Source organism: Adelges cooleyi, unplaced genomic scaffold (genome assembly GCF_023614345.1).
Source record: "Adelges cooleyi isolate 19-005CV unplaced genomic scaffold, UGA_ACOO_1.1 ACOO_flye_CR_arks_rails_tigmint_CR_PRNA_9, whole genome shotgun sequence".
NCBI classification, from domain to species: Eukaryota; Metazoa; Arthropoda; class Insecta; order Hemiptera; family Adelgidae; genus Adelges; species Adelges cooleyi.
The window spans coordinates 1,576,239-1,600,193 of record NW_026096579.1 but is presented as its reverse complement, the minus strand read 5'-3'; the positions used below and the strand labels follow the sequence as shown (position 1 = coordinate 1,600,193).

General features: G+C 31.9%; 1 protein-coding gene across 1 annotated transcript in view; it reads right to left on the bottom strand.

Annotated features, from left to right (window-relative positions):
• Positions 1-1,327: 1,327 nt before the first annotated feature.
• The window catches only part of LOC126847049 (hemicentin-2-like), a 187,584-nt gene continuing 164,956 nt past the window's right edge, over positions 1,328-23,955 (bottom strand). The window contains exons 3-6 of the mRNA XM_050587026.1: positions 14,641-14,789; positions 9,792-10,002; positions 8,200-8,502; positions 1,328-2,586 (exon numbers count right to left, since the gene is read on the bottom strand). Of these exons, the coding sequence (XP_050442983.1) occupies positions 2,405-2,586; positions 8,200-8,502; positions 9,792-10,002; positions 14,641-14,789 (845 nt within the window). The 3' untranslated portion in view covers positions 1,328-2,404. The remainder of the gene's footprint in view (positions 2,587-8,199; positions 8,503-9,791; positions 10,003-14,640; positions 14,790-23,955) is intronic.

The window sequence follows — 23,955 nt, the reverse complement described above, 5'->3', positions numbered from 1 at the left end:
AAAAAAAAAAATGCATTCAATATCCGTACTGGGTGCTTGATCAGCGACGTTTGACTTCGGTTTGATGACTCCATTTTCATCGATGGTGGGCATTTCAAGGCAGATAATACAAAAAAAAAACAAATTTGCTCAAACTGAAATATGTGAATAATAAAAAAAAAAAATCAACAATCACATAGCAACTGAAAACTTTATAACAAGTCTTCCTTTATTGCAGTGTAATATATTAAATTATATATATGTATACTGTATACTATGCTAAATTGCTCCTCGTAGATTCAGAAAATGCGCCAACGACGAAATAATATATAAATGCATAACACATTGTAGCACCCGGTCTCCATTCGAAATTCCCGTTGGCTCATTTTTGAGGGATTTCAATGAAAACTTTTGTAATAAATAATGACTAACGAAACGGATTTGCTGCAGTAAAAAAGGAGCTATAATATGTTATTGTCTCGAGGATTTATTTTTAAAACGACAAAGAGAAATAATATTTACTCAAAATGAACGCCATACTTAAATACATCTGTAATGGTAAGTAACATCAAAACCGAAATAATTATTATATTTCATTGCAGCGGAATTTGCAGTATGATCAAACTTACCAGCTGTGCTAAACCACTTGTATAGTGTTAATAAATTGAAATCTAAAACTTTGGTAACCACAAGTCACAACTAGTCCATGGCTTGATTGTATACATTAATGAGTACACAAATTAGCAATATTTAATGAAACGCTGAACAATAAATTGTTTCTAACATCTGACACTATACAACCGCAGAAGATACTATAATAATTGGCAATCGATTTTATACGAAATTTGTTATTTTTTTACCCTAAACAAAATATTATTTAGTAAGTTATGTGTCAAGGAAAATATGCGTTACAGGATATAACATATAAATAAAATGTTTCAGGTATGTTTGATATTTTTTATAACATTTATTTCAATAAATTAAAGGTTAGTTTATCGTTAACGGTACATATTATAATATTCCCTCAAAGGTATATACAATATTGATGTAGTAATTTATGTTTTTAACTAATTCGTATAACAAAAACAAAACCCAATGATTAAACCAAGAAAACTATGTTTTAATTTAAACAATTTTTTTTTAAATGCATTTAATTGCTTAGATTTTTATTTTAACAATACCTTCAAATAAAACGTATAATATATATATATATTTATGTTGAGTAATTATACAATATTATAATATTGAATAAATTCTGGAAAATAGTTTCAATTAAACTGTAATTGTTATTATGTACAATATGTTTGATGATGACAATAGGTATAATTATAAAAAAATACAACGGTCGAGTAATGGCATTTATCAGAACAATAAATAATAACATTTAATTGATATATTGGATTCAAAATAATGAATTACCGTTCCGAATTCAAAATATAAACATAATTTAAATACATAAGATCGAACATAGATATTTTATTCCATAGCGTTAATTTACATATACGTAGCGCACCATAAATAATTATAAATTTTAGTTATTATTATTAGTATTATATCTAAGAATAACATTTAAACATAAATTTACACGTGCTGTACATTATAATCCAATCGAAGATAATAATAGTTAATAGCGTAATATAATACAAGAAAAACAATAACAATCAAAGTAAAGTTAGTACGATAGCCTATGAAAGATTATTGTTGGATACAGTTAACAGAAAAAATTACTTGTAATTAGGCGTCTCGCCGCGATAATTGTATAGAGTATGCGAGAATAAGAATTATCATTGATGTTTTCAGTTGTAGGAAACATTATTTCTGTTAAATGTCATTACATTTATATTAGATGCAATAATAATCAGCGGGTCATCCGCCGAAAGAGACAGTAAATGAATATTAAAAAAGCCGTTGATACACAAAAGTTGACCGTATTCAGTTTAAAGCTAATTATCAGTAGGTTGTTATTAGTACGTACATACAATTTAATAATATCGGTATGTATATTATTATAGTAATTATATGTATAAAAACCTGTACGTTAAACAAATTGTGCATTAGCTATAGACCCAACGCGCGGTACTCCGGGGAAATTATTTATTTACACAATAATAATATATGATTTTATACATTAGACCGTTGTTCGACTCTACTCCGATCACGAATCTTCTTCTCGTTTAGGTGCACTGCTGCAATTATTGTATACACATATAAATTGATGTATATAATTCTCGCTAACCGAACTTGCTGTGTAGTCTAATGGTAACGGAAACGTATATTTGGTTTTGGTAACAAAACGCGGTTGGCAATTTACGAATAATGTTAAAAAAAAAAAAAAAAAAAAAAACATTTGACTTGTATCGTTTTTAAAACAAAAAACCGTATACAACCGGTTGTGCTGACTGTTTGCGTGACGTGCAAAGTAGGCTTAGACGACAAACGAGTAGAGGACGCGGATGACCAGGTCGACGGCAAACGCGGTCGTCAGAAGAGCTGCCCTCGCCGAGTGGCTGGAACTCAAACCCAGCACGGTCGATAAAGGGCCCAACAGCCGGATAGGAATTTGCGTGCCCGAACTATGACCCCGCTGTATGGCCGCCGGATGTTCTCCTTTGAAAAAAACAAAAAAAAAAAAAACATGATGTTTAAAATAACTATCGATTAAATAAAAAAAAAAAAAAATCAAAGTTTTGTCGAGCCAGCTCAAACGAGTAAAAAAAAAAAGTGAAATAAAGAAAAAAATGCTGTCCCTTCTAAGGGAAAGGATTTATGATATTTTGTTGGTTTGTTAATGTTTATCGATAGTACTATGTTTGAAGAACAGTTCATAAACATTTGGAATATTTTTGACTGTTTTTAAAAAAGTTATAGAGCATTGTAATTTTAAGTTGAAAAGTTTGTCAATTTTTTATGAGTTTTTCTCGATTTCGATGGGCAAGGGGTGACTTTTTTAAATTTTTGGCCTGGCGAAGTACCTTCCAGATATGATTTCTGATCTATAGAGTTGTTACACGAAGAAATCGATTAAGAAATAAAATAAAAACACATCATTGTAAAAACAAAACCTTCTCAGCTTCGCATCGAAGCTAAAACATTAAATAAAAAAAAACACTAGAAATCGTTAAAGTTTTCATATTGTCATATCGAATACTCGTGGCCAGAAAACGTAGGGCTTAATGTTTGCACCGGACACTTGTGAGTGGTCAGTGAGCGAATCTTGACCTTTTAAGTTACATTTTAGCTTCGGTGCGGAGCTGAGAAGGTATTGTTTTTACAATGATGTGTTTTTATTTATTTTTTTTTTTTGTGTCTGGACCCACGATACCTTGTAAGCCGCTGAACCGATTTCTTCGTGTAGCAACTCTATAGATCAGAAATCATACCTAAAAGGTACATTATGGGGCCAAAAATTAAAAAAAGCCACCCCTTCCACATCAAAATCGAGAAAAACACCTAAAAAATTTACAAATATTTCAACTTAAAACTACTATGCTCTATAACTTTTTTAAAAATAGTCGAAAATATTCCAAATTTATACGAATTGTTTTTAAAATATAGTACTATCGATAAACATTAACATTTCACTTTTTCAAGCAAAGTTTTAGAGATTTAGATCTGAAAATTAGACCAAAGGTAGATCTAAAATGGAACTAATAACGTATACAATTTTCTCAAAAATCTGTAGTCAAATTTTTTTTTTTATTAAGGAAAAACCCCAAAAATAGGGTAAATTTACACTGTACTGGCTTTTTTTTTTTTTACTACACAGGAAAGTGATTACAGAGTAATTCCGACGATCGTGTATAAAACTAAAAGGGAGGGGCCCATTTGATAGAGTTTTATTATAATTTTTGCGGAATCAGTTATTAAAATAAATGCTATATCTGTAACAACTGTGAATAATAATTGTGTAAGTCGAATTTTGGACAACAATGACTAAGTACGCTGGGATGTAGTCCGAAGCGCCCAGCACACCTTGAAGAAATGTCTAACTCGTCGTTGGACCAACAGGAAAATCTTGAGAGAGATGTGAGTTCCTGATTCTTACATATGCTGATATATGGCAGCTGGTTAGTTTGATATCGCTGAAATCGATTTACACACTTATTCACAGTTATTACAGATATAAGTATTCAACAATTCGGCTTGGTTAACGATAGAAAAAAAAACAAAATATCAAAAAACTATTAACTACTAATATTTAAACAAATGAGAACTATGTAACTGTTGTGCTGTGTTGAATCAAAATTAAACTTAATTTATTTGTTCTGGATCTAGTTGATTTATAAACAGCAATATAGGTAATGTTTTTACCATTTAACAGCCCACGCATATTCAATAGAGAAATTTGTTTTTTACAAATTTTTTGTCGAGTTTGTGAAATAATTTAATAATTTAAATTGCTTGGCTTACATTAAATTGACATGCGCATTATAAGTGTTTGAACACTTCTCGTTAAAAATAGTAATTGTATTTTCTACATATTATAATATTATAGGTACGTCGTTGTAATAGGTATTGTGTGAGAAATACAAAAACGATACAAAAAAAAACCCGTTATATCTTGTTGTTGAAGCGTTGGCGTATAACACTATCAATAGCGTAGGTAAAGCAGTAGGTAGCACCTCGAAATAGTACTTTTGTATTTCCAATGGTATGAAGCCTACAATGCACGCAGGGATATTAATGATAAATTGTTTGAAAGATGAGAACTTTAACTATGCTTTGTTGGAATTAGATTTTAATTTTAAGATAATATATACATTTGAATAATTAAAAATATGCTCTTTCTTTATACCATATTGTTCTATATCCAAACTAACTATCGAAAATCGGTTTGCAACAAAACATAGAAAAAGTTCTCCCTTAAAACATTTACAATTGGGTTTTTTACTGTAAAACCACCCAATAAGCCGTGTTTTTGTAATTAGAAAACTATGTTTAGATGAAAAAAATATTTAAAATCAACGACAAAGACGCTGCGATAGTCAGAAAAATAAATTAACTGCCTAAAAAGAATTCCTATTACTAATCTAACAATTACAAATTTAAGCTTCAAATTGAGATTTTCCAGAAAAATTGCCTATACCTAACTCGTTAACAAATAGCAGTACGACGTGCCCTTAAGACTTTACTGTAGCCGACTCGGTCCGGACGCTACACGGTAAACGAAAACGAAAAAAGCGCGGCCCTCGGTTCGTTAATGGTAACGTGCTGCTCGTTTGTAAACCGTTTACAGTATGTGATGTTATTTATTTATGACCGTACGGTGTGTTTGCAGAAGCCTCGACAAACGATTGCTTTTGCTGTGTGTATAATATGAGTTGATTGCCCGAGATCAAAGGCACCTGCTACCCCGCGAACGTGTACGGTGCACGGCATTGTGACAGCTCTGATGATTTCTGGCGAAGGAGATCGGCCTAATTAAAGTGGCTTCGGAATTTCAAAAGTGACAAGTCCCGTGCGACGTCTCGAGTTGGCGTGCCGGTTAAGCCCTCCCCCCCCCCCGAGGGGGCGTCGTTCTCGATATTCACCACCGTCGCGTGTACGAGTAGTATATTATATTGTTGTTGTGTGCATGTATATAAAAAAAAAAATACCCTCTCTTGGCGGCGACGGTTAAGGAGGTTATAATAAAACGTGTCGCTGTACGACGGTCGTTATGCCTTTTACAATTGTTACGTCATTATTACTATTATTATTACCGCTACTGCTATAATCACTATGGTTATTGTTATCAAAATCATCATCAACGTTGCTATAATACCTAATAACGATGCCCGGCGTTCCCGTTACGGTTACAGCACACGCGCCGTACTGCCCGAAGGTCGTTTAAAACAGTCGAATAAAAAAACCAACGCGTCCGTGTACCGAAATTGCCTATAGCCAACGCCGTCACAGTATGACGTTAGATTGCTCGGGTTCGGTTAGTACACAGGCCAAAGCTCTGGGAGCTAAAGACGGAAATACTTAATTGAAATCGCCCGGGTCGCAGACGGTCGATAGCCGACGTTAATAACGTTTTAACAAACGTCTCGGGTAAATATTGTTGTTGTGAGTACCTATTATTCCCGCAGCGGCAATAAGTGTTGAACGTCTTTGCGGTCATGCTCGAGTCATGTCTTCGAAATGGGCGCAAATCTGTCCTGAACGAAACCGATCTAGTTACCGTAAATTAACCACGGCCATCATAACAACGTTATTATCCGATCGAAACGCGCCGGCTATTACAGCGTGGCTCCGTTAGAATGTAAATCATCAAGTGGTGTCTTTGCGATACGCGTGGACGGGTTCACTTTCGGTAAAAAAAAAAAAAACCAAACAATATACTTTAATTTAATTGTTGAAAACGTCGTGTAGCTTTTAAACACGGCGTGTAAGAACATATTATTTTTTTCTACCCGAGTATAGTGACTGTGTGCTCGAATAGCGTACGTTATATATTTGTAAAGGTTTTTTTTTTTTTTTTTATTTATAATTAAAAAAGTCACTCATTTTAAAACCTCCACTCGTATATTATATTCGATTTTCACGTTCACCGCAAATAATTCAAACTTTATCAATTATACGACGTTTAACCAACTATTATAAATATCAGTCTGTAAAATAGAAAGTACATGAGTTTGACATACTCGATTGCCGTTGAAAATGTACATAGTAAGTATTTGAACAAAATGGAAATTGTAGAATGTCAAATACATTTATGCGTGCTCGTTTTATGCGACTGACGTGTATAAGCTAACAATCCACTTCCATTTCGCTTTGTTAACGCTTACTAAATATACTAACGTTATTATTATTATTGTATTCAAACAACATAAAACAAAAAGAAAAAATTGTAATAAATTTTCCAATGCAATTGCCAACACCAATGATTTTAATAGTGTAATCTGATAACAGTATTAATTCGAATTTTTTAAAAGTAAAGTTAGTCTTTTGTGACACAAGTATCGCTTTTAAAAGTTAAAAAAGCAATAAATAAAGCAAAAAGCATGGTAAAAAGTTTTATGCTAGTATATTTTAATGGGCTAACATTTCAATGTTTCTCCAAGAACCGACTTTAAAAGCTTTTCGTAACGTTGGAAACTGCTGATATTTTTATGACTTATGCTCTAAATTAATATTATATAAGCGATACAATTTCCAAAATAATATGGCCATTTTCTTTATAACTGGGGTTTATCATCATATTTTATGTAAATAATCCAGTTGCAATATTTTTGTAGTAAAAAACGATTATAGGAAATCGTTAGCCACTGAACACGCAGTGGTTTTTTTTTAGTTTATTAAAAGGTACAACAAGATATCATATTTTAGCTTAGTTAAGCATATAATTAGTTATTTTAAAAATGTTATTTTTTCAGCATAAGTTAAACGTAGAGGCAGGTAGACACATAACTTTGTATTTATTGTCAACTGAAAAATTCTTGTATAATTTCAAATATGAAATTGTATAAAATATTATATTACTTTAAACAAACAAATAATTATGTTTTTCATTTTATTTAAAATTTTATTCTGTATGATTTTATTTGTAATAACTCAACGTGCTTATACTATTTTTGACAAGACCGATACGAGGGTTATGATTCCATTGTTTTAAATTATAGTTCAATATATAAAAAAAACTGCCCCATACATCATAAAAAAATTATATTGATACAATTTAAATATGGTAAATATTTTAAAAATTGTTCACTACTTTTCCGGGTACATTTGAAATATTAGTTTTATATTTTGCGTTATCATCTCTGGGTTATTGTCAAAAAAATTGTTTAAATCATATCTAAAGCATATCCACCTAATATTGCAATGATGGCTAACAAGAACTATGTATTAAATCAAATTTGTTCACTATATTTTTTTAGCAAAATTCAATACATCATTGTTTAAAAGTGGTCGATGGAGAGTATTGACATTCATATGTATATACTATGTGTACCACTTAAAATATATTTTGTAAAAATCTAGTAGTCATATCGATATGACTTTATTCATTTCAATTTCTAGCATTGAGTAAAGAACGATATTGTAATGATACTTTATGGAAATTACCACCGTATTGTAGCGCGCAGGCACAGTTATTATCGTTTATTATTGAAAATGAGAAATCGAGGAAAACCTCTCACGGGACACATAGCGGCGCTCTACTAGTGTCATCGTGACATTAATTTATATGCGAAAAAATAAATAACAAACAGTATTCTACGAACAAGAACTCACCGTTTAGGACATGCAAGAAAGCACTAGCCGAGTCCAAGTTGGACGGCTGACACGTGTAGTTGCCCGAGTCCAGCAGCACGGCGTTATTGATTGTGAGCGTGGCCACCATTGTGCTAACGTCTAGCCGCTCGCTGTTGATTACTTTGACGCCCTTGCCACCGTAATCAAGCACTCTCTTGCCGTTCTGGTACCAGAATATGTAATCCGGATCTCGGACGCTCTGTCGGATCACGCACTTAAGGCTCACCGAACTACCCTCCATCACGTGTATGTCTGACTCGCCCATGATTTCGATTTTTGGCACTGTTGAAAGTCCAGTCACATTATTATTTTCTACAGAAAATCCGTCCAAGTATCCAAATCTTTGAGATGGCAGCCTCGGGCCTTCGCGGGGTGCAAAAGCCTAACACGATGATATTGTTTTTTTATGATAATTATTTTGATTTTCAATTATCGGTCCATCATCTCCCCCTTACTACTACCACCTTCAATGTCTGTCCGTACTGCACTTTACACGATATGTAACTACCATACGAGGTTTACCCACCCCTCCCTCTTTCAACAGAAACAGCCGTATTCGGGTGCCGCGAAAAAATCGATCTTCGAAACGTTAATGGGCTAACATTTAAATTTGTTCTATGCATAAAAAAAGAGACTTGGTGAAAATTTTAGATAAGAGAACATTTTTTACCGGTCGCTCAACGCGTTTTAAGTTAATTGACCGAAAATTCTCAAAAAAATGACTTTTTGGTCAAAAATCACCATTAGTACATCTAAATTGTAGTATTTTTCGCGTCGAGTACAACTGTTTGAGTTTCAAAATCCTAAGTTAAAAATTAATTACGTAATTGTTTATTAAAACTGATTTGTTACAATCGGGAAACTCATTTCTATGTTTTTCTACTACTTGTAAAATATATTGTTTTTGTTTCTCATCTGTCGTTAAAGAATTGTTAAATTGTGTCATTAAAGCAATTCCTCTTTCGAATGGATCATTCACAACAAATAATGATTGCACTTTATTATATGCTGACATATAATTTTTATTTTTAGACCAAGTACTGGGATCGTCATTCAAAAAATTTAGATGTACTAATGATGATTTTTGACCAAATATGTTATAATTTAAGTCATTTTTTGGTTTTTTGAGAATTTTTGGTCAATTTACTTAAAACGCGTTGAGCGACCGGCAAAAAAATGTTTTTTATCTCAAACTTTCACCAAGTCTCTTTTTTTATGTATGGAACAAATTTAAATGTTAGCCCATTAACGTTTCGAAGATCGATTTTTTTGGCACCACCCTAATCATGGGTATTAGCAACCCCGACCCATCCAATATCCTCTTAACTCCCTTTCGGTTGCCACCGATGCCGGGGCTCCATCGTGGGATTTATTTTAGGCGCTGGTTTTTGTATTTGATTAAGAATATTTAATAATAACTAAATAATTGTTTATTTTTTGCCATTTTAAGTAGACTACATCGAGCCGTAATATTGTTCGATGAAGCCAGGATAGTGAGAAAAAAAAGTCTTGGACATTTTTATGCGGATAAAATTCTATAATTTTTGTTTTACTTTTGTTCGGTTACTTACCCACAACGTTGAGCTGAACCAGATGGCTCATTTTGGGCGATGTGTTTATTTGGCATTCGTAGATACCCGCGTCTCTGGGCTGGACGTACTTTATCTGAAGCGTCCACGTGCACGTGGGTTCCACTAGAAATATTCTGAACCTATCGTCGGCGATAAACAGCAGCCAATCGATGGTGAGGATGTGCGAATCTCGTCTACGTATCCACGACACCTGAATAATAATAAGTCGAAAAATTTGTAAAGCACCACAGATACTACAAATAGTTATTGGTTTCAAATAAAATAGTGACAATGTTTTGTACCGTAATATTTTGTACTACCAATATTATAGTATTAAGTGTGTCACTTATTTTTAATTAATAAAACACCGGTTTATCGAAATAAATTTGGCGTTGTTAGAGATGGTCGCCGGGCGAGGGAGTAGGCGGTGTACGGTATAGTAACCACCAAAACGTTTAATTAAAACTTGGTTTAGGCGAGAGACATTGGCGTCGTTCCATAGTTCAAAACAGCGAATAAAAAAAAAAAAAAAATAAGAAGAAAATAGTAATGTAAAAAACAAAAGTGTGTTTTAATTAAGTTTGAGAGTTTTAGGTTTGAAATAACAGTATACTTTTTTTTTTTAAACATAAAATATATTTATAAGATTATTCGTTTTTATTTTGTAAAGAAAAAAGTGCTCTCTGAGAACCATAATTGAAATTTAATTTAGTTAATTGAAAAAGCTAACATAATTTCACTGTATACATTGTTTTTTTAAAAATGTAATAACAACTAAATAAAAAAATATATAAATAAAAAAACAGTTTATATTAAAAACGATATAATACCAGATTAGTAGGTATTTAGTATTTATTTGACGGACAATCTCAGTCAATATTGAAATGATTGTACTTTATTACAAATTGTATTATTTTATTAAAAGTACCAGTATAATATTATAATATTAATAACTCATTTGTCGCAATATTCCCATAACTCTAATCTATAATATTAACAATTAGGTAATGAAATGTAAACAGACATATCATTTTTGTTGTCATATCATCATTTAGATGCGAATTTAATAAAGCATTTTTTTTTGGATGTCATGAAATATTTTTTTAAGAAAGAAAATGAAATCTTCAAATAAGCTGATCTGCAGAAGTGTTAAAGTAATCAAAATGAAATCACTCGTATAAAACAATTTGTAGTATTGCTAAATGTGTAATGATTGAAAAAAAGAATAATAAAACAAATAAGGGAAATTTTATTACTAAAAAAACGAGAGACAAAAAAAACGTTTAATGGTCGATTGGTTATACCGATACAATCAATGAGTGTAATTAGTAACTACACTCTATAATACTGTAATTACTAATTACAGTATAGTAAAAATTTTACTTAAGAGAACGACTCACTAATTCATTTTTGAAGCAAAACAGTAATTTTCTATTTTAATTACTACGAAGTCGACAATAATAGTAAAGACATAAGTAATACAGCGTTTAATAGGTGCTAAGTAAAATGTCTTACTGTAATTGGATCAAACAAGTGCACAAATTCAATCAATTAAGCAATTTTTTTTATTTAGTCGTCATTATTTGTTTTACTACCTAATTATTGTTTTCACAATTATTGGTTTACAACAGAATACAGTAAAACTAACATGGGCTTTTACGTTAATCATATTATCGCTGTAGATCTACTCTGCAATGTAAACAAACTTGAAGTACCACCAAATGGTTTTTATGGTAAAACATTTGGTGATGATGACTTATAAGGCTGACAATAAAACCTAACCACCAATAAAATATAATCTTCATGGTATATTTTTTTGTATGAGTAACGCACTATAGATTTTAGGATTTCACAATTAATTGCCTATACTATGCTCCTAAATAAGTAGGTGGTGTGCCATCCATTGTATTGTAATAAATAATAATATATATTTTATAAACGGAATGACGCTTACTATAAAACCCGACCCGAGACGATATCGGAAGTGCTATTAGTTTTAATTATCTCATATAATCGTGCAGCCTATGTTAGGTACTTTTGCGGCGGCTCAGTGATAATACCCTGATGATATCTATATATATATATATATATATATATATATAGGCGACAACGGCTATTATATAATGACATAACGCGGTGCGATTAGAACAATAAATTTATTAAATGCAGCTAAGCCGCGTGTAACGGTAGGACGCGTAAACGGAATTATTCTATTACACAAGTTGGGTGTACTGGGGGGGGGGGGAAATCCACTGCTACATTTTCCGAAAGTCTAGTGCTGCGAAAGTAACTAGAAGTTAATGGATTCCCGACGAAGGCCGAACACACAGGTAGAAAAAAAAAAAACAGGCTGGTCGTTTTTTACCCGTGCGCTTTTCGCGACAATAATGTACAAGTTTAAATGGCGCGTTACGCAGTTTCAAAAACTTAACGGTCCCCCCGGATTCGTTTTTATGGCGCCTTCTCCTCTTACGTTTATCTGTTCGGTCCATCCCCGCGACCGGCCAAACACAAGACTGCGGAAAAGGTAAGGCGCACACACACACACACACCGACCATTTCGAACCATCGATTCGGGGAGAGGTTCTGTAATTTTATTTAGTACCCCGGAGCCGGTGGATGTTGATTAAATAACTACCGTGTAAAAACTACTTTTGCCCCGGCCGTGGACCGCGCCGCGGCAAACAATGGCCCGGGCGGCCGCACGCTATAGCGGTATTTATGATGTGATGGCTGGCAAAAACTTTTCGCTCGTTTTTGTTGCGCTCTTATTTTTCTCCATATTACCTAAATCACTCGGTTCTCACTCGGTGGCGACTTGTAGTGCAATATCGTGTTTATGGGCCGAACTGCGTATGCACCGCCGGCATAGTTTTTACGATTTGCCACGGCCGCCGCCGCCGTGATTAGATCATAAATTTGAGAAAATTTCCCGGGCCGGCTCTGGCCGATTTTCATTGTCGACGGATAACCGTAAAGTTCTCATAATATGTATGCATAAAAATGCCCACCGACCAGCGCAGCGTAGCGGCGGGTCAATCGGGAAAGCTTTTATTATTTGAACTGTCCGCTGCCCACGTGGTTCTTTGGGAAAAATCCTTAAATCCGGTTAAATACTGATTCGGAACGCATAAAAAACGGCCATGGTCATCGACGCGTGTGCAGAAATCTCATCGCAGCTATGCGACCACAAATGGACCTTTTCTACATTTGAATTGCCAATTCAAGTGTGAATATTCAACGAAATAAAACATTCGTAAACGTATTTTCTCTTTATGTGCCATACAAGAGTCTCTTACGCGAGTAAAAAAAACTATAACCTTTATAATAGATATTTCCAACGCTAAAATGGCGGCGATGGTTAACAATTGTTTTTTTAACGAAAAAAATTGAATTAATATGCTAAACCACACTACGACCAAGGCCACAGTACATATACTATTCGTCATTTGATATGGTGTTTATAAAAAATGAATAGAAAATATAATCATTAAAAAATCAAAGTTCTACAGTAGGTACCTACTATAAATATTATAACTATTTGCTATCGAATTGTATTAAGACACTAAGTGAAGAGTGAAAGTGTCAAACGTTTCAAGTGCCAAAGTATAAAAATTGTACTTTATAATTTGATTTGTATTTTATTCATTACCGGAAACAATTTTGTAAATTTTGCAAGTAAAGAATAGTTATTTATAAAAAAAAAACAATCATACTTAAAACTCAAAAATATGTTAAAGTGTTTCCGGTAATGAATAAAATACAAATCAAATTATAAAGTTCAATTTTTATACTTTGGCACTTGGAACGTTTGACACTTTCACTCTTCAAGTGTAATGCCATTGGTTAAATAACTATTATTTTTAAATTCACATTATTATAGCCCACTATTTAAGTATAATTTATATTTGAAATGTATTATTGTTTACAATCGAGTTGTAATACAACAGTTTATTTTTTTTTAAATACATCTATAGAAAGTAATAATCATAAGGATTAGGGAAAAGTCATTAGATCAAAAAGATATAAAGCCATTTTACACTAAAAGGCCGTGTCTTACGTTTATATTATAGTCGAAGGTTTTATGAGTTGTAAAATAGCTTTAACTCTCAAAAGTATTTTAATTAAAACTATAAACTGCGAAGCGTTGTAAAATAACCAATACACTGTAAATAATTTAATTGTCGTAATAAAATAACATGGTATAAACATTTTTTTAAACAATTTTTTTTTTTAAATTAATTATAAAGACGATGAAACTTAGCTTTAAAGGTTAAAAAATAATAAAATTGAACAAAGCAGATAACGAGCAACAGCAAATAATAAAGTACTACAAACTATGCAATCAGTTACACTGAAAACACAACTTTTATACAAGCAGTATTAATAAGAAGTTTTTCATACGAAATATATTATCATGTACGCTGTTAATTTTGAGGTTACTTCTTGACAACAATGAAATAAATGTATTTTTAAAATTCCTTCTATTGGTTTTTATGTTATTCAATTTATACATTTAATAACATTTTATCTGTGTATCTAATTTCAAAATAAGATAATTAAAAAAAAAAAAAACATTTTAAATAATATTCAAGTGGCGTATTTACTGTTACAATACAAAATTTGTCTGATTTATCGGCAACATAAAATCAAACAAAAAATATAGATGATAGCAATATGTTTACGGTCTACTAGTTACGGTATAATTGAAAAAAAAATAAACAGATGTTAAACTATCAAGAGACGTGTCGAATCAAATACCGCCGTATACACACCTATCTGTTGATATTTTCCGAAAGGTCGAGGGTTTTTTAAAAATATTATTTACTCTTGTAATTAATGTACAAACCGATTTGTTGCCAAGCTGTTTGACTCTGCAAGGCATGTACGCATGGCCGCCTAGCTGTGTGGTGATGTTGGACGACACGGACGTGTCGAAAAACGGCCTGACTAAAAAATCTGAAACCTGTTTCTTCTGCTGTTGTGGATTGAATTTATCTGCAAAGAAAAAGAAAAAAAAAGGTATAAAATTACCATCGAGTTGAAAGTTTCTACCTCCCCTTCCCTCCCCGCCCCTGCGGTAAGGTGCACAGCGCATATGCTTCACTAATTGAGGTCGAGCGCTTAATGACTTCTGCGACGGGTTTTATCATTAAAAGTTTTTAACGAGAACCGCCGTAACGCTGGTAAGTAAACCGAGTGTCGTCGTAAACAACTTTTAAAAACACCGCCGTTGCAATATTTTCAACAAAAAAATCAAATAAACGATGACATAAATTAACAAATTTTAGAGCAGCTATTGATATTATTCGATAAAAGTGAGCCTTTGCCGGTACATGATCTCGCTTAACCGCTTAAACACCGCCGGTTGTCTTTATAATAATAATTATTATTGTTTAGAACCTTTGGCGAGACAGAAATTTTAATTAAGAAGTTAAAGCTGGTGTTCGCAGCCGTTTTCTTGGTGCCAGTAATGAAAATCACGAGACTCGCAGTTGGTTTTTATGTTAAAACTTTGAGTAATGAATTTTATTTTCACGATTTTAAAATATGCATTTTACCACAAACTACAGAGTTAGCTGGCGTACAGTTTTTAAGACGCTGTAGTGCTAAACGTTATTTATATATATTGTGAGCTTAAACATTAATAATCGTTGGTTTAACTTTTGTCGGTTTAACCTACATTGGTGTACCGATTACATAATTTATAGATTTTTTTTTTTGTTAAGTAGCTCATAGCAATTGTTGATATATGTACAGAACAGACATAAGTAACACATCACCCAAATAAATACCACTAACAGATTATATAGTCATAATTGCAAAGTAACATAATATGTATTTAATCAAATAACTACCACTTTAGAATTCAAGCGCTTTTACTGAGTTATTCATAATTAATATCAATTCGATTAAAAATTAGTTTAAAACTTTAATAGCGTTAGTTTATAATAATATAAACTTAGTCGTAGCAATAATAATTATTAAACTAAAGTGAAACGTTTATCACTTATACCATGCTATTATAAAACGTGTGACTGTTTTTATTTTTTAGTTATTTATATGTATGATGAATTTTTTAATTAGTGTAACTGCGTATTCTCATATTTTATTTATTCATTGCTTTTGACCGCTATTATACAATATAGTAATTATTATTTATACAAGCGTGCCACACGTGTATCGTATAATTTAATTTCTCTAAAGGAGCGATAATACTGTAGTTATGTATAGACGAGGGGGAATTAATAATAATGGGTAAACGCTCGATTTCGAGGTGATAAATTTCATTAACACATGTTATTATTATTATTCGCCAATAGGTTAATATACTGTAATGGAGATGACACTTTAAAGCACACTCGTGAGAATCATCAGGATACACCTGCATCGCATGAGTCATGGGTTTTGGGGGCCAGTTAGTACTATTATTAACAGCTGTATATTATTAAGAATACTCATTATTGTCATTATAATTATGTTTCGATAATCCCAAGCAACCCGTTCGTAAGCTCCAATACCAAATACACCAGTACGGTACCGATCATAATAATATGTTAAACAAAGATGTAGTCACGTTGTCGTTTTCGTTACAAATAGACCTTACCAATTTACTTGAATATCATTTCTCGCGATGGACTAAAAACGAGATGAAATGAATAGATGTTATTCTCAAAGAAAGGCGTCGTATCACTGGAATCCGACAAAGAGATTACAGTTTTTGAAGTCTTATATATATATACATGTTAAAAACTGTTTATGTGTTCTGAAAGGTACGCGGTGGCAGTCTTATACTGTTCTACAATAGTCACTGTTCTTTTGTGAAGATTTTTCACTATTAAACTTTAACTTGAATATTACGCAGACAAATTTAATACGTTAAATTTAATACACTTAGTCCACGCAAAACATTAATAAAACGATTTTCCCCTCTGGTCTTATGTGTTTTATTGAAGTGTAATAATACTTTCAAGTCAATAATTTAAAATACCTATATGAACGTTGATGATTTTTTTTTTTTAATTTACTCTTAAAAATTTATGAGTTATTTAAAGGTAAAGAAAATACACATTCACACATTAGTGTATTAGAGAAAGTTAGATTTAGGGAACAAACATCTATGTAAAGAAAATAATATCATATTTTTGCCATCATAATAGGAAAAGAGTCAAGAGACGAGCTATTTGTCTTTTCTTAAACTTTTCCATTCCAAGTTATTATTCTATCGTAAAATCCTGTCCACGATTCCCTTTTATGTCTCTTTTCAAAATTATTTTTCTGTTCTACGTTTGTAAATCGTTTATTCAGTAATTTTGTTTAAAAATAAGTATAGTACTTAAAACCGAGCTTCGTACCGAACTGTAACATTGCCCCAATGTTGAGCGACCTAGCTAAATCGATTTTTCACTCAAAACATAACACACAAGTTATCACAAGTGTTACACATCATATTTCGTTAAAATTCCTGATGCCTTTTGAAGATCAAAGCGGAATACAATACTTGTTGGCCTTATACGACTGCATAATATGATCCAGTATTCAAAATATATTTCATACTTGATAATATTTTATGTTTGGGCATATTTGATTCAGCACTGTTGAGAAACCCATAAATAGTTTAACACTACACTAACAATGTACATGATTTGCTCCATCATGGTAATATAGTTTAACATAATCATTATTCTACGAATTTAGAAACATGTCGGTATGTTAGCTTGTGAATATGTCTGAGATACTCACCCACGGGGCTGTATTTTAGTATGAGACTTCCTGTGGCGCTTAGCCGTGGAATATTATCAGAATAATACGCTGGCAGATTGTAGGATGTAAATTTTTTACATTGAATAAAAACTATACACTTGACTAAACTCACAAAAGCTTCGTGATAATATAGTATAGCAAATTACACGCCAGCTTTAAAATTATCTATACATATGTCGACTATCGTAAATAGATATTATTAGTCTTTGTTGTATGTAAATTCAATTTCTAAAAATCTCATCATAATGTCTACCAGGACAAACATAATATAGCTGTACTTTAAAGTCATCGCACGATTTATAATACAATGTTCGTAGATCAAACAAAATGTAATATATATATTTATATAAAATGGTTATAGCGTCCAACAGAATGACCGTATATATATATATATATATATATATAACATGCATATTCAAAGAGATAATTGAACAGGGGAATACTATTATTAATTTCCTGCGTTGACACCAAACGCTAAAGGGCATATCTGGCTAAATTAAAGATTGGATGATGATAAATACATGTGACATAGACTACACGACGTCAATGTTATCGATATGTTAACCATGGCCATCTGCATTGTCTATTATGGCAATTAAACCCGCATATGTCAATATATATATGCAAATTGCACGTAAATTAGCCAATTATATGAGTGTAGTTTTAAATAAGTTTTTTCTAACGTTTTAAAGGTTGTACCGTGTGCGTACTTTGTGTTTGACACATTTTACTGTATTACAGATTTTTAATATAATGTGTACATAACACCACAGGTGATTTGTGTCTCGTTAAATTGTATGTTGTTAAAAAATGTAAAACTTTTACTTCGTTTTGAGGAGCGGCTTATTTCGAGAAACGGTTATTACGACAGACGACCATTAAATTGAATCTGTCAACATTAGGCCCGGCCTCCTCCCCGTATTATTTGAAAACACAATTAAATAAAAAGTTTTTATTAGAGTTTCATTCTCAGAATTCTGTATTAGTTATGGTACAAATACAAAATGAAAATAAAATGTAATCACTATGTCATTATGCTTTGAAAAATTATAGTAATATTTCACCGCCATTGCATTTGATAATGATGATACACTTGGGTACCTAAAAATGATTTATATGATATCAATGGCGATATTGTAAATTATTGTGTATTTCATACAGGATCTTATGCCATTAAATAATATTATGTAAGTATGAGCTATGTGTACAAGCCTATACAAATATAGATGTTATACAAATGTTTTCGATTGACTTTAATGGCTATTATTGTGTTGAACCATAAAAATCGTGGTTGCATTGAAATTCAACTTGTAATATATAATATTTTAAACGTGATATTATATATTATCTTAATCATCATTGTTTATAAGATCTATCTCAACAGTTTAACTTAAAATTCCTGTATGGTTTATATGTATACTAAAGCTATGAAGTTAGTAATTATACTTAAACGTTGGGCAAAATTAGTAAGAACGGTTATGAAACAGTTAAAAATGATTTAGTTATTTTACTTTCTCATAAAGAAGAATCATAATAATCCTTCGAGTATGATATTTTATAACTATGATGTTTTGCTCATATAGTTGTACAAATAAAATGGTTTTAACCGATTTTAAAATAAAATCAGTTATGATTTTTATTAGGATAAGGACATTTATTTTTGCTATACAAATGTTAAAACAGAATTGCACCGTGAGACGTATATAGAAAATTCAACTTAAGTTATATTAACTGTAATGGAAAATTGTATTCGAATTTAATTTTCAATTGTAAACAAGTAATAAATGGGTTTTCGGTCGAATAATATTCAACTTTTCGCGTAGGCTGACACAAAATAAACAAAAAGAAAAACTAAATCGTGTTACCCGTTATATATTGTAAAATAATGAAACTCACAAAAAATTAATATGCGTACAGCGGTAACATAGTAAGTGGGGTTCAGCGACACTGTGGACACGGTCACGGACACTATGGTCATGTCGGAAAGAGAGAAAAACTTTATTTTCCACGCCTAGTGCTTCGACTGTGATTTACAAAGAATAGTAATAATCGCTATGGAAAAAAAAAAGGATAAAAGCGTTATCTTTTTTAGCCAATTTCTCGGGACATCCTTAAGAGGGCGTCGCACCGGTGATTTTCAGTGGTAAAAACATGTTTAAGCAGACTGAAAATAACTCGCTTAATTTTGGTTTTAAAGTTAAAAGAAAACAATATTCCGGTGTGCGTTTTTTTAAAAAAAAATTTATTTTTTGAAAAGCGATAGTCATTTAAAAATGTTAAAATAGTCGTTATTTCTAAACTATGTATGTATTGAGCGCTATACTTAGAATAATGAAAAAAAACGCACCGTTTTGCCCTCCGAAATATTGTTCTCTTTTAATTTTGTAACGTGCGATTTTACTCTAAATCCAAAATTAAGCGAGTTATTTTCAGTCTGCTTAAACAAGTAGAGATGAAAAAACATTTTTAAATCGCTTTCGAGGATGCTGTGATAGTCCAAAAAATAAATTAACCACCAAAATAGAGTCTTAGTTGTTGAACTAATAATAATTACCCATCGCAGTTTAACCTTAAAATTAAGATTTTGTAAAAAATCGCCTATACTTTACTCCTTAAAAATGGGCGGTGCGACGCCCTCTTAATATTGGCGGTCCTCAGCCAGTGGTAGAGATGTTTTTTTAATGCGGCTGGAGTTATTGGAAAAAGTTTTCGGTGGCAGTATAGGTGCTGGAAAGCAATGGAAAACGAGAAGTTAGCAGCGAGCTTAAAAGCTCGTGCCCGGCTCCCCCCACTTTGTCTCGCTCGCATAAAATACAATTATTCCTCTCGGGAATTTATTACATAATTTGATATTCAAGATATTATTATTATTATTACTGCTATATTATAGCCATTGCAGTCGTACGGACACCGAGCCAGAAAACGGGGGATATGGTAGCGGCGGGAAGGCAGGAGCGGCGGCAAAGCTGCAATGGGGTTTGATTTACTCGATTGTTGGAAACAGCGCCCAATGGCCTGGTAAGTTATAATTAAATAAACCGATGGATATCGACCGGCGGAATGATAACTCGCTCGCCGGGGGGTGATTTGTGACCGGCGGCTAACAAGTTAAAAAAAAAAAAAAAAAATGAAAAAATACCGTAAAAGTAATATCAATTCTGGTACCTGCTAAAAATAATCATAACAAATGATCGGCCGAATGCAAGGACATTCTCGGCGGTCGTCGATTAGATACCCCGAGAGACGGTCGGAAATTCTCTACAAGAAAAATATATTTTACCTATAATAACGTCCAGTCAAAGTTTTAACTACAAAAGTAATGGTATACATTAGCTTTGGCCGTAATTGACATGAACAAAACAAACATGTCATATCACGCCTGTGGTTTAAATATTTTACAATACGGTAAAATCATTTTTAATATCATCGAGCGTTTTATTATATCAATGCAAATATTTGCATATGTTATTAAATACATTTTTATCTCTTCTTATATTCCGGTACTGTGTTCCAAGTGTAGTAATAAATTATTCACTTCTAACTGTGTTAAAATAGTATTTATTCTAAATAAAGTATTATGCGTCCAATACAAAAATGCAAGAAAAATACTGGACTTTTTTTTGCCAAATTGTTCAGGTTTTTGTATTAATGTCTAGATTAGGTATATACAAAATGCGCCGTCAAGTTGTGGAATAAAAACATTTAAAATAAATTTTAAATTATAATTATGTTTTTAATCATTTTGCTGTGTTCTCTTACTTAAGTAGAAATGAACAAAAGATAAAAGTAAAGAATGGCAAATTGCAAATAAGGATGTTTTATGCAAGGAAAGACATCCAGTTAAATAAAGCTAGAATCGAATATTTTATAATATGCTACTGTAATAGTAAGAAAAATAAATTCAAATTTGGGCTTATTGCAAAAAGATAAATGAAATAGTAAAACGTTAAATAGGAATACTCAAGTGAAGAAAGACACAGAAAAGCGTATGGAATAAACTAAAATTAATAAACGGTAATTAAAACCACAAAGCTTTGAGAAAGAAGATGTAAAAGCTTGTAAAGTATGTAGTTTAATATGAGGTTAGCTCCGAGGCATCTGTAGTGAGTATAATATCCCTCGTGTTCCCATGTGCAAATAAAATTTACTTACTTGCTATATAGTCGTATTATAATATATTCTTGGTGATTGAGTAAGTATAAACAAATAGATGACATAATTTATACTTCCATTATCGGCGGTAGTGATATTAATATTATTATCTTTAGGGTTTATAGTAATCGATATGAACGTAAATTGTATTGACTAAGCGGCGTACCTATTGCAATGCTATTGCATAGTTTTTAAAAATATTTTTACTGGATGCGAGTAAAAGCTTTTTACTTTTCGGTAAACGCAAACAGTTTTTGACGTTTAAATGAATATTTTCGCAAACATAATGCACGTGTACTTAGGTATTTTGACTGTTGATAACGTTAAAAACTCCTCGGTCACCCTGTATGCATGTTCATGCGTCATTAACGGCTTAAAAGCTTTTTGGATTCGCCTCGATGTTCACTATTCACCGTCAAAATGGAATTATAAGACCGGAAAAACAGCTCTCGTGGCCAACTCGAGCAGAAATGACATTGACAAGTGCTCATAATTTATAATTCAAAGGCGTTTTAATCATAATGCCGAGGCATTTAGACAAACTATCCGACACCATCCAAATAGTTCTATCATCTTTCTCTCGGTATCGTGTATTTAAAAAAAAAAAAAAAAACCGTACTCGATGAAACGCAAAAGTGCATTTTACCAGTGACCGCACGTGATGCATACATCTATAGTACAGATAAGGTGACGACAAAAAACATTTTTAAACAATTTTAATTAATTTGATTTGAATATAGTAAATTATGTATGGTACAACTTCAAACTTAAACTTATCGGCATTCGAAACGATTGTTATTGAAAGCAAATAAAAATAACTGAGCGCTAAACGAATTTATATTTTGCATAAAAATTTGACCGCCCAGAACAGACGAATATAAACATAATAAATAAAAATGAATTATGCACAATTTTATTACAATGTCGAGTACTCAAATTATTTAGTACCTACCGAAACGTATTAACATATTTTTATGGAATTAAGCAATTCAGCAACGTAAAAGCAACGTTTTCACACTAAGCACAATACTATTCTGACGTTTGTCCAAAATTCATATTTCAACTAGTTCCTGTAAAAGTGTGTTATTATTTAAGTTTCCTTGTCCGAACAAGCGTGACAATTAAATTATCTTTAAAATAATAATATGTAACACTTAGGACATGTTGGTTCAACCAAAAAATATAATAACGTTAGACGTTATGTAGTTGTAATTCGTGTTGACACAAATTTGTGTTGTACAAGACATGGTTTGTTGGATAACAACCCATACAAAGCGCACGTGTTGCACTTGACGTTTAATAAACGTGTAATGACTTCAGGTGCTCTCAACCTTTGTGGTCGTCGGTCAATTGGTATGATTTATTATTTTGTAAGCTTAGCACGCCACGTTAAAAACAAAGAAATCGTAATAGGACGTTAAGATCGTTGCTTATAATTAATTTAACGGTGTTTACAAGAAGAATAAATACTAATCATTCTTTTCTTGTCAACATAACATACTTACGTGAAAACTTTTTGCTGTGAGAAACTGTCGACAGTACTGTATTATACTTTATTCTTAACCCTTAAGAAAACATCTAAGTACAATTTATCTGTCTTACGGTAAAACTTTTTAGCACTACTATTTTTTCTATACCTAATCCTTGTTGTTGGATCGATACTTCTTTGTAGTTTCCAAATCCTATTAACAAGTTGTTTTGTGAGAATTAAAAAACTTCTGTTTTTATTTTTGTGGCTTGTCTTTTAGACTCCGAGTACTACTTTTTTTTTTTATAAATAAAAAGAAATACCAATTCACGAAATTCTTTCACTTTTCTAATATTTTCTTAAATAGTGAAAACCCCCAGAAAACATGTATTTGCTGTATAAATGTAAATAGAAATTTAAAATTTTAACAATCAAGTTTCGTAAATAGGCACTCCATCTCTATTCTCTGTTATTTATTTAAAAGTTTCACCTAAATCGTCTTCTATACAGAATTAAGATACAAATAAATTAATGTGCTTATAGTAGGCACTGTAGATACCATTGCTGGTACAAAATGTACTTGAAAATACACATGATTGATGATAATACAATTCAGTAGAAAAAAAAATTATTCAACAATATATTATTATATATTTTATTTATCATTATATTTTATTTACAGTAAGCCCGATATAAGTATTAACAAAATCACATACTAAACGATGAACTATTGTTATTATCTTTTAGCTTCGATGCGGAACTGAGAAGGTATTGTTTTTA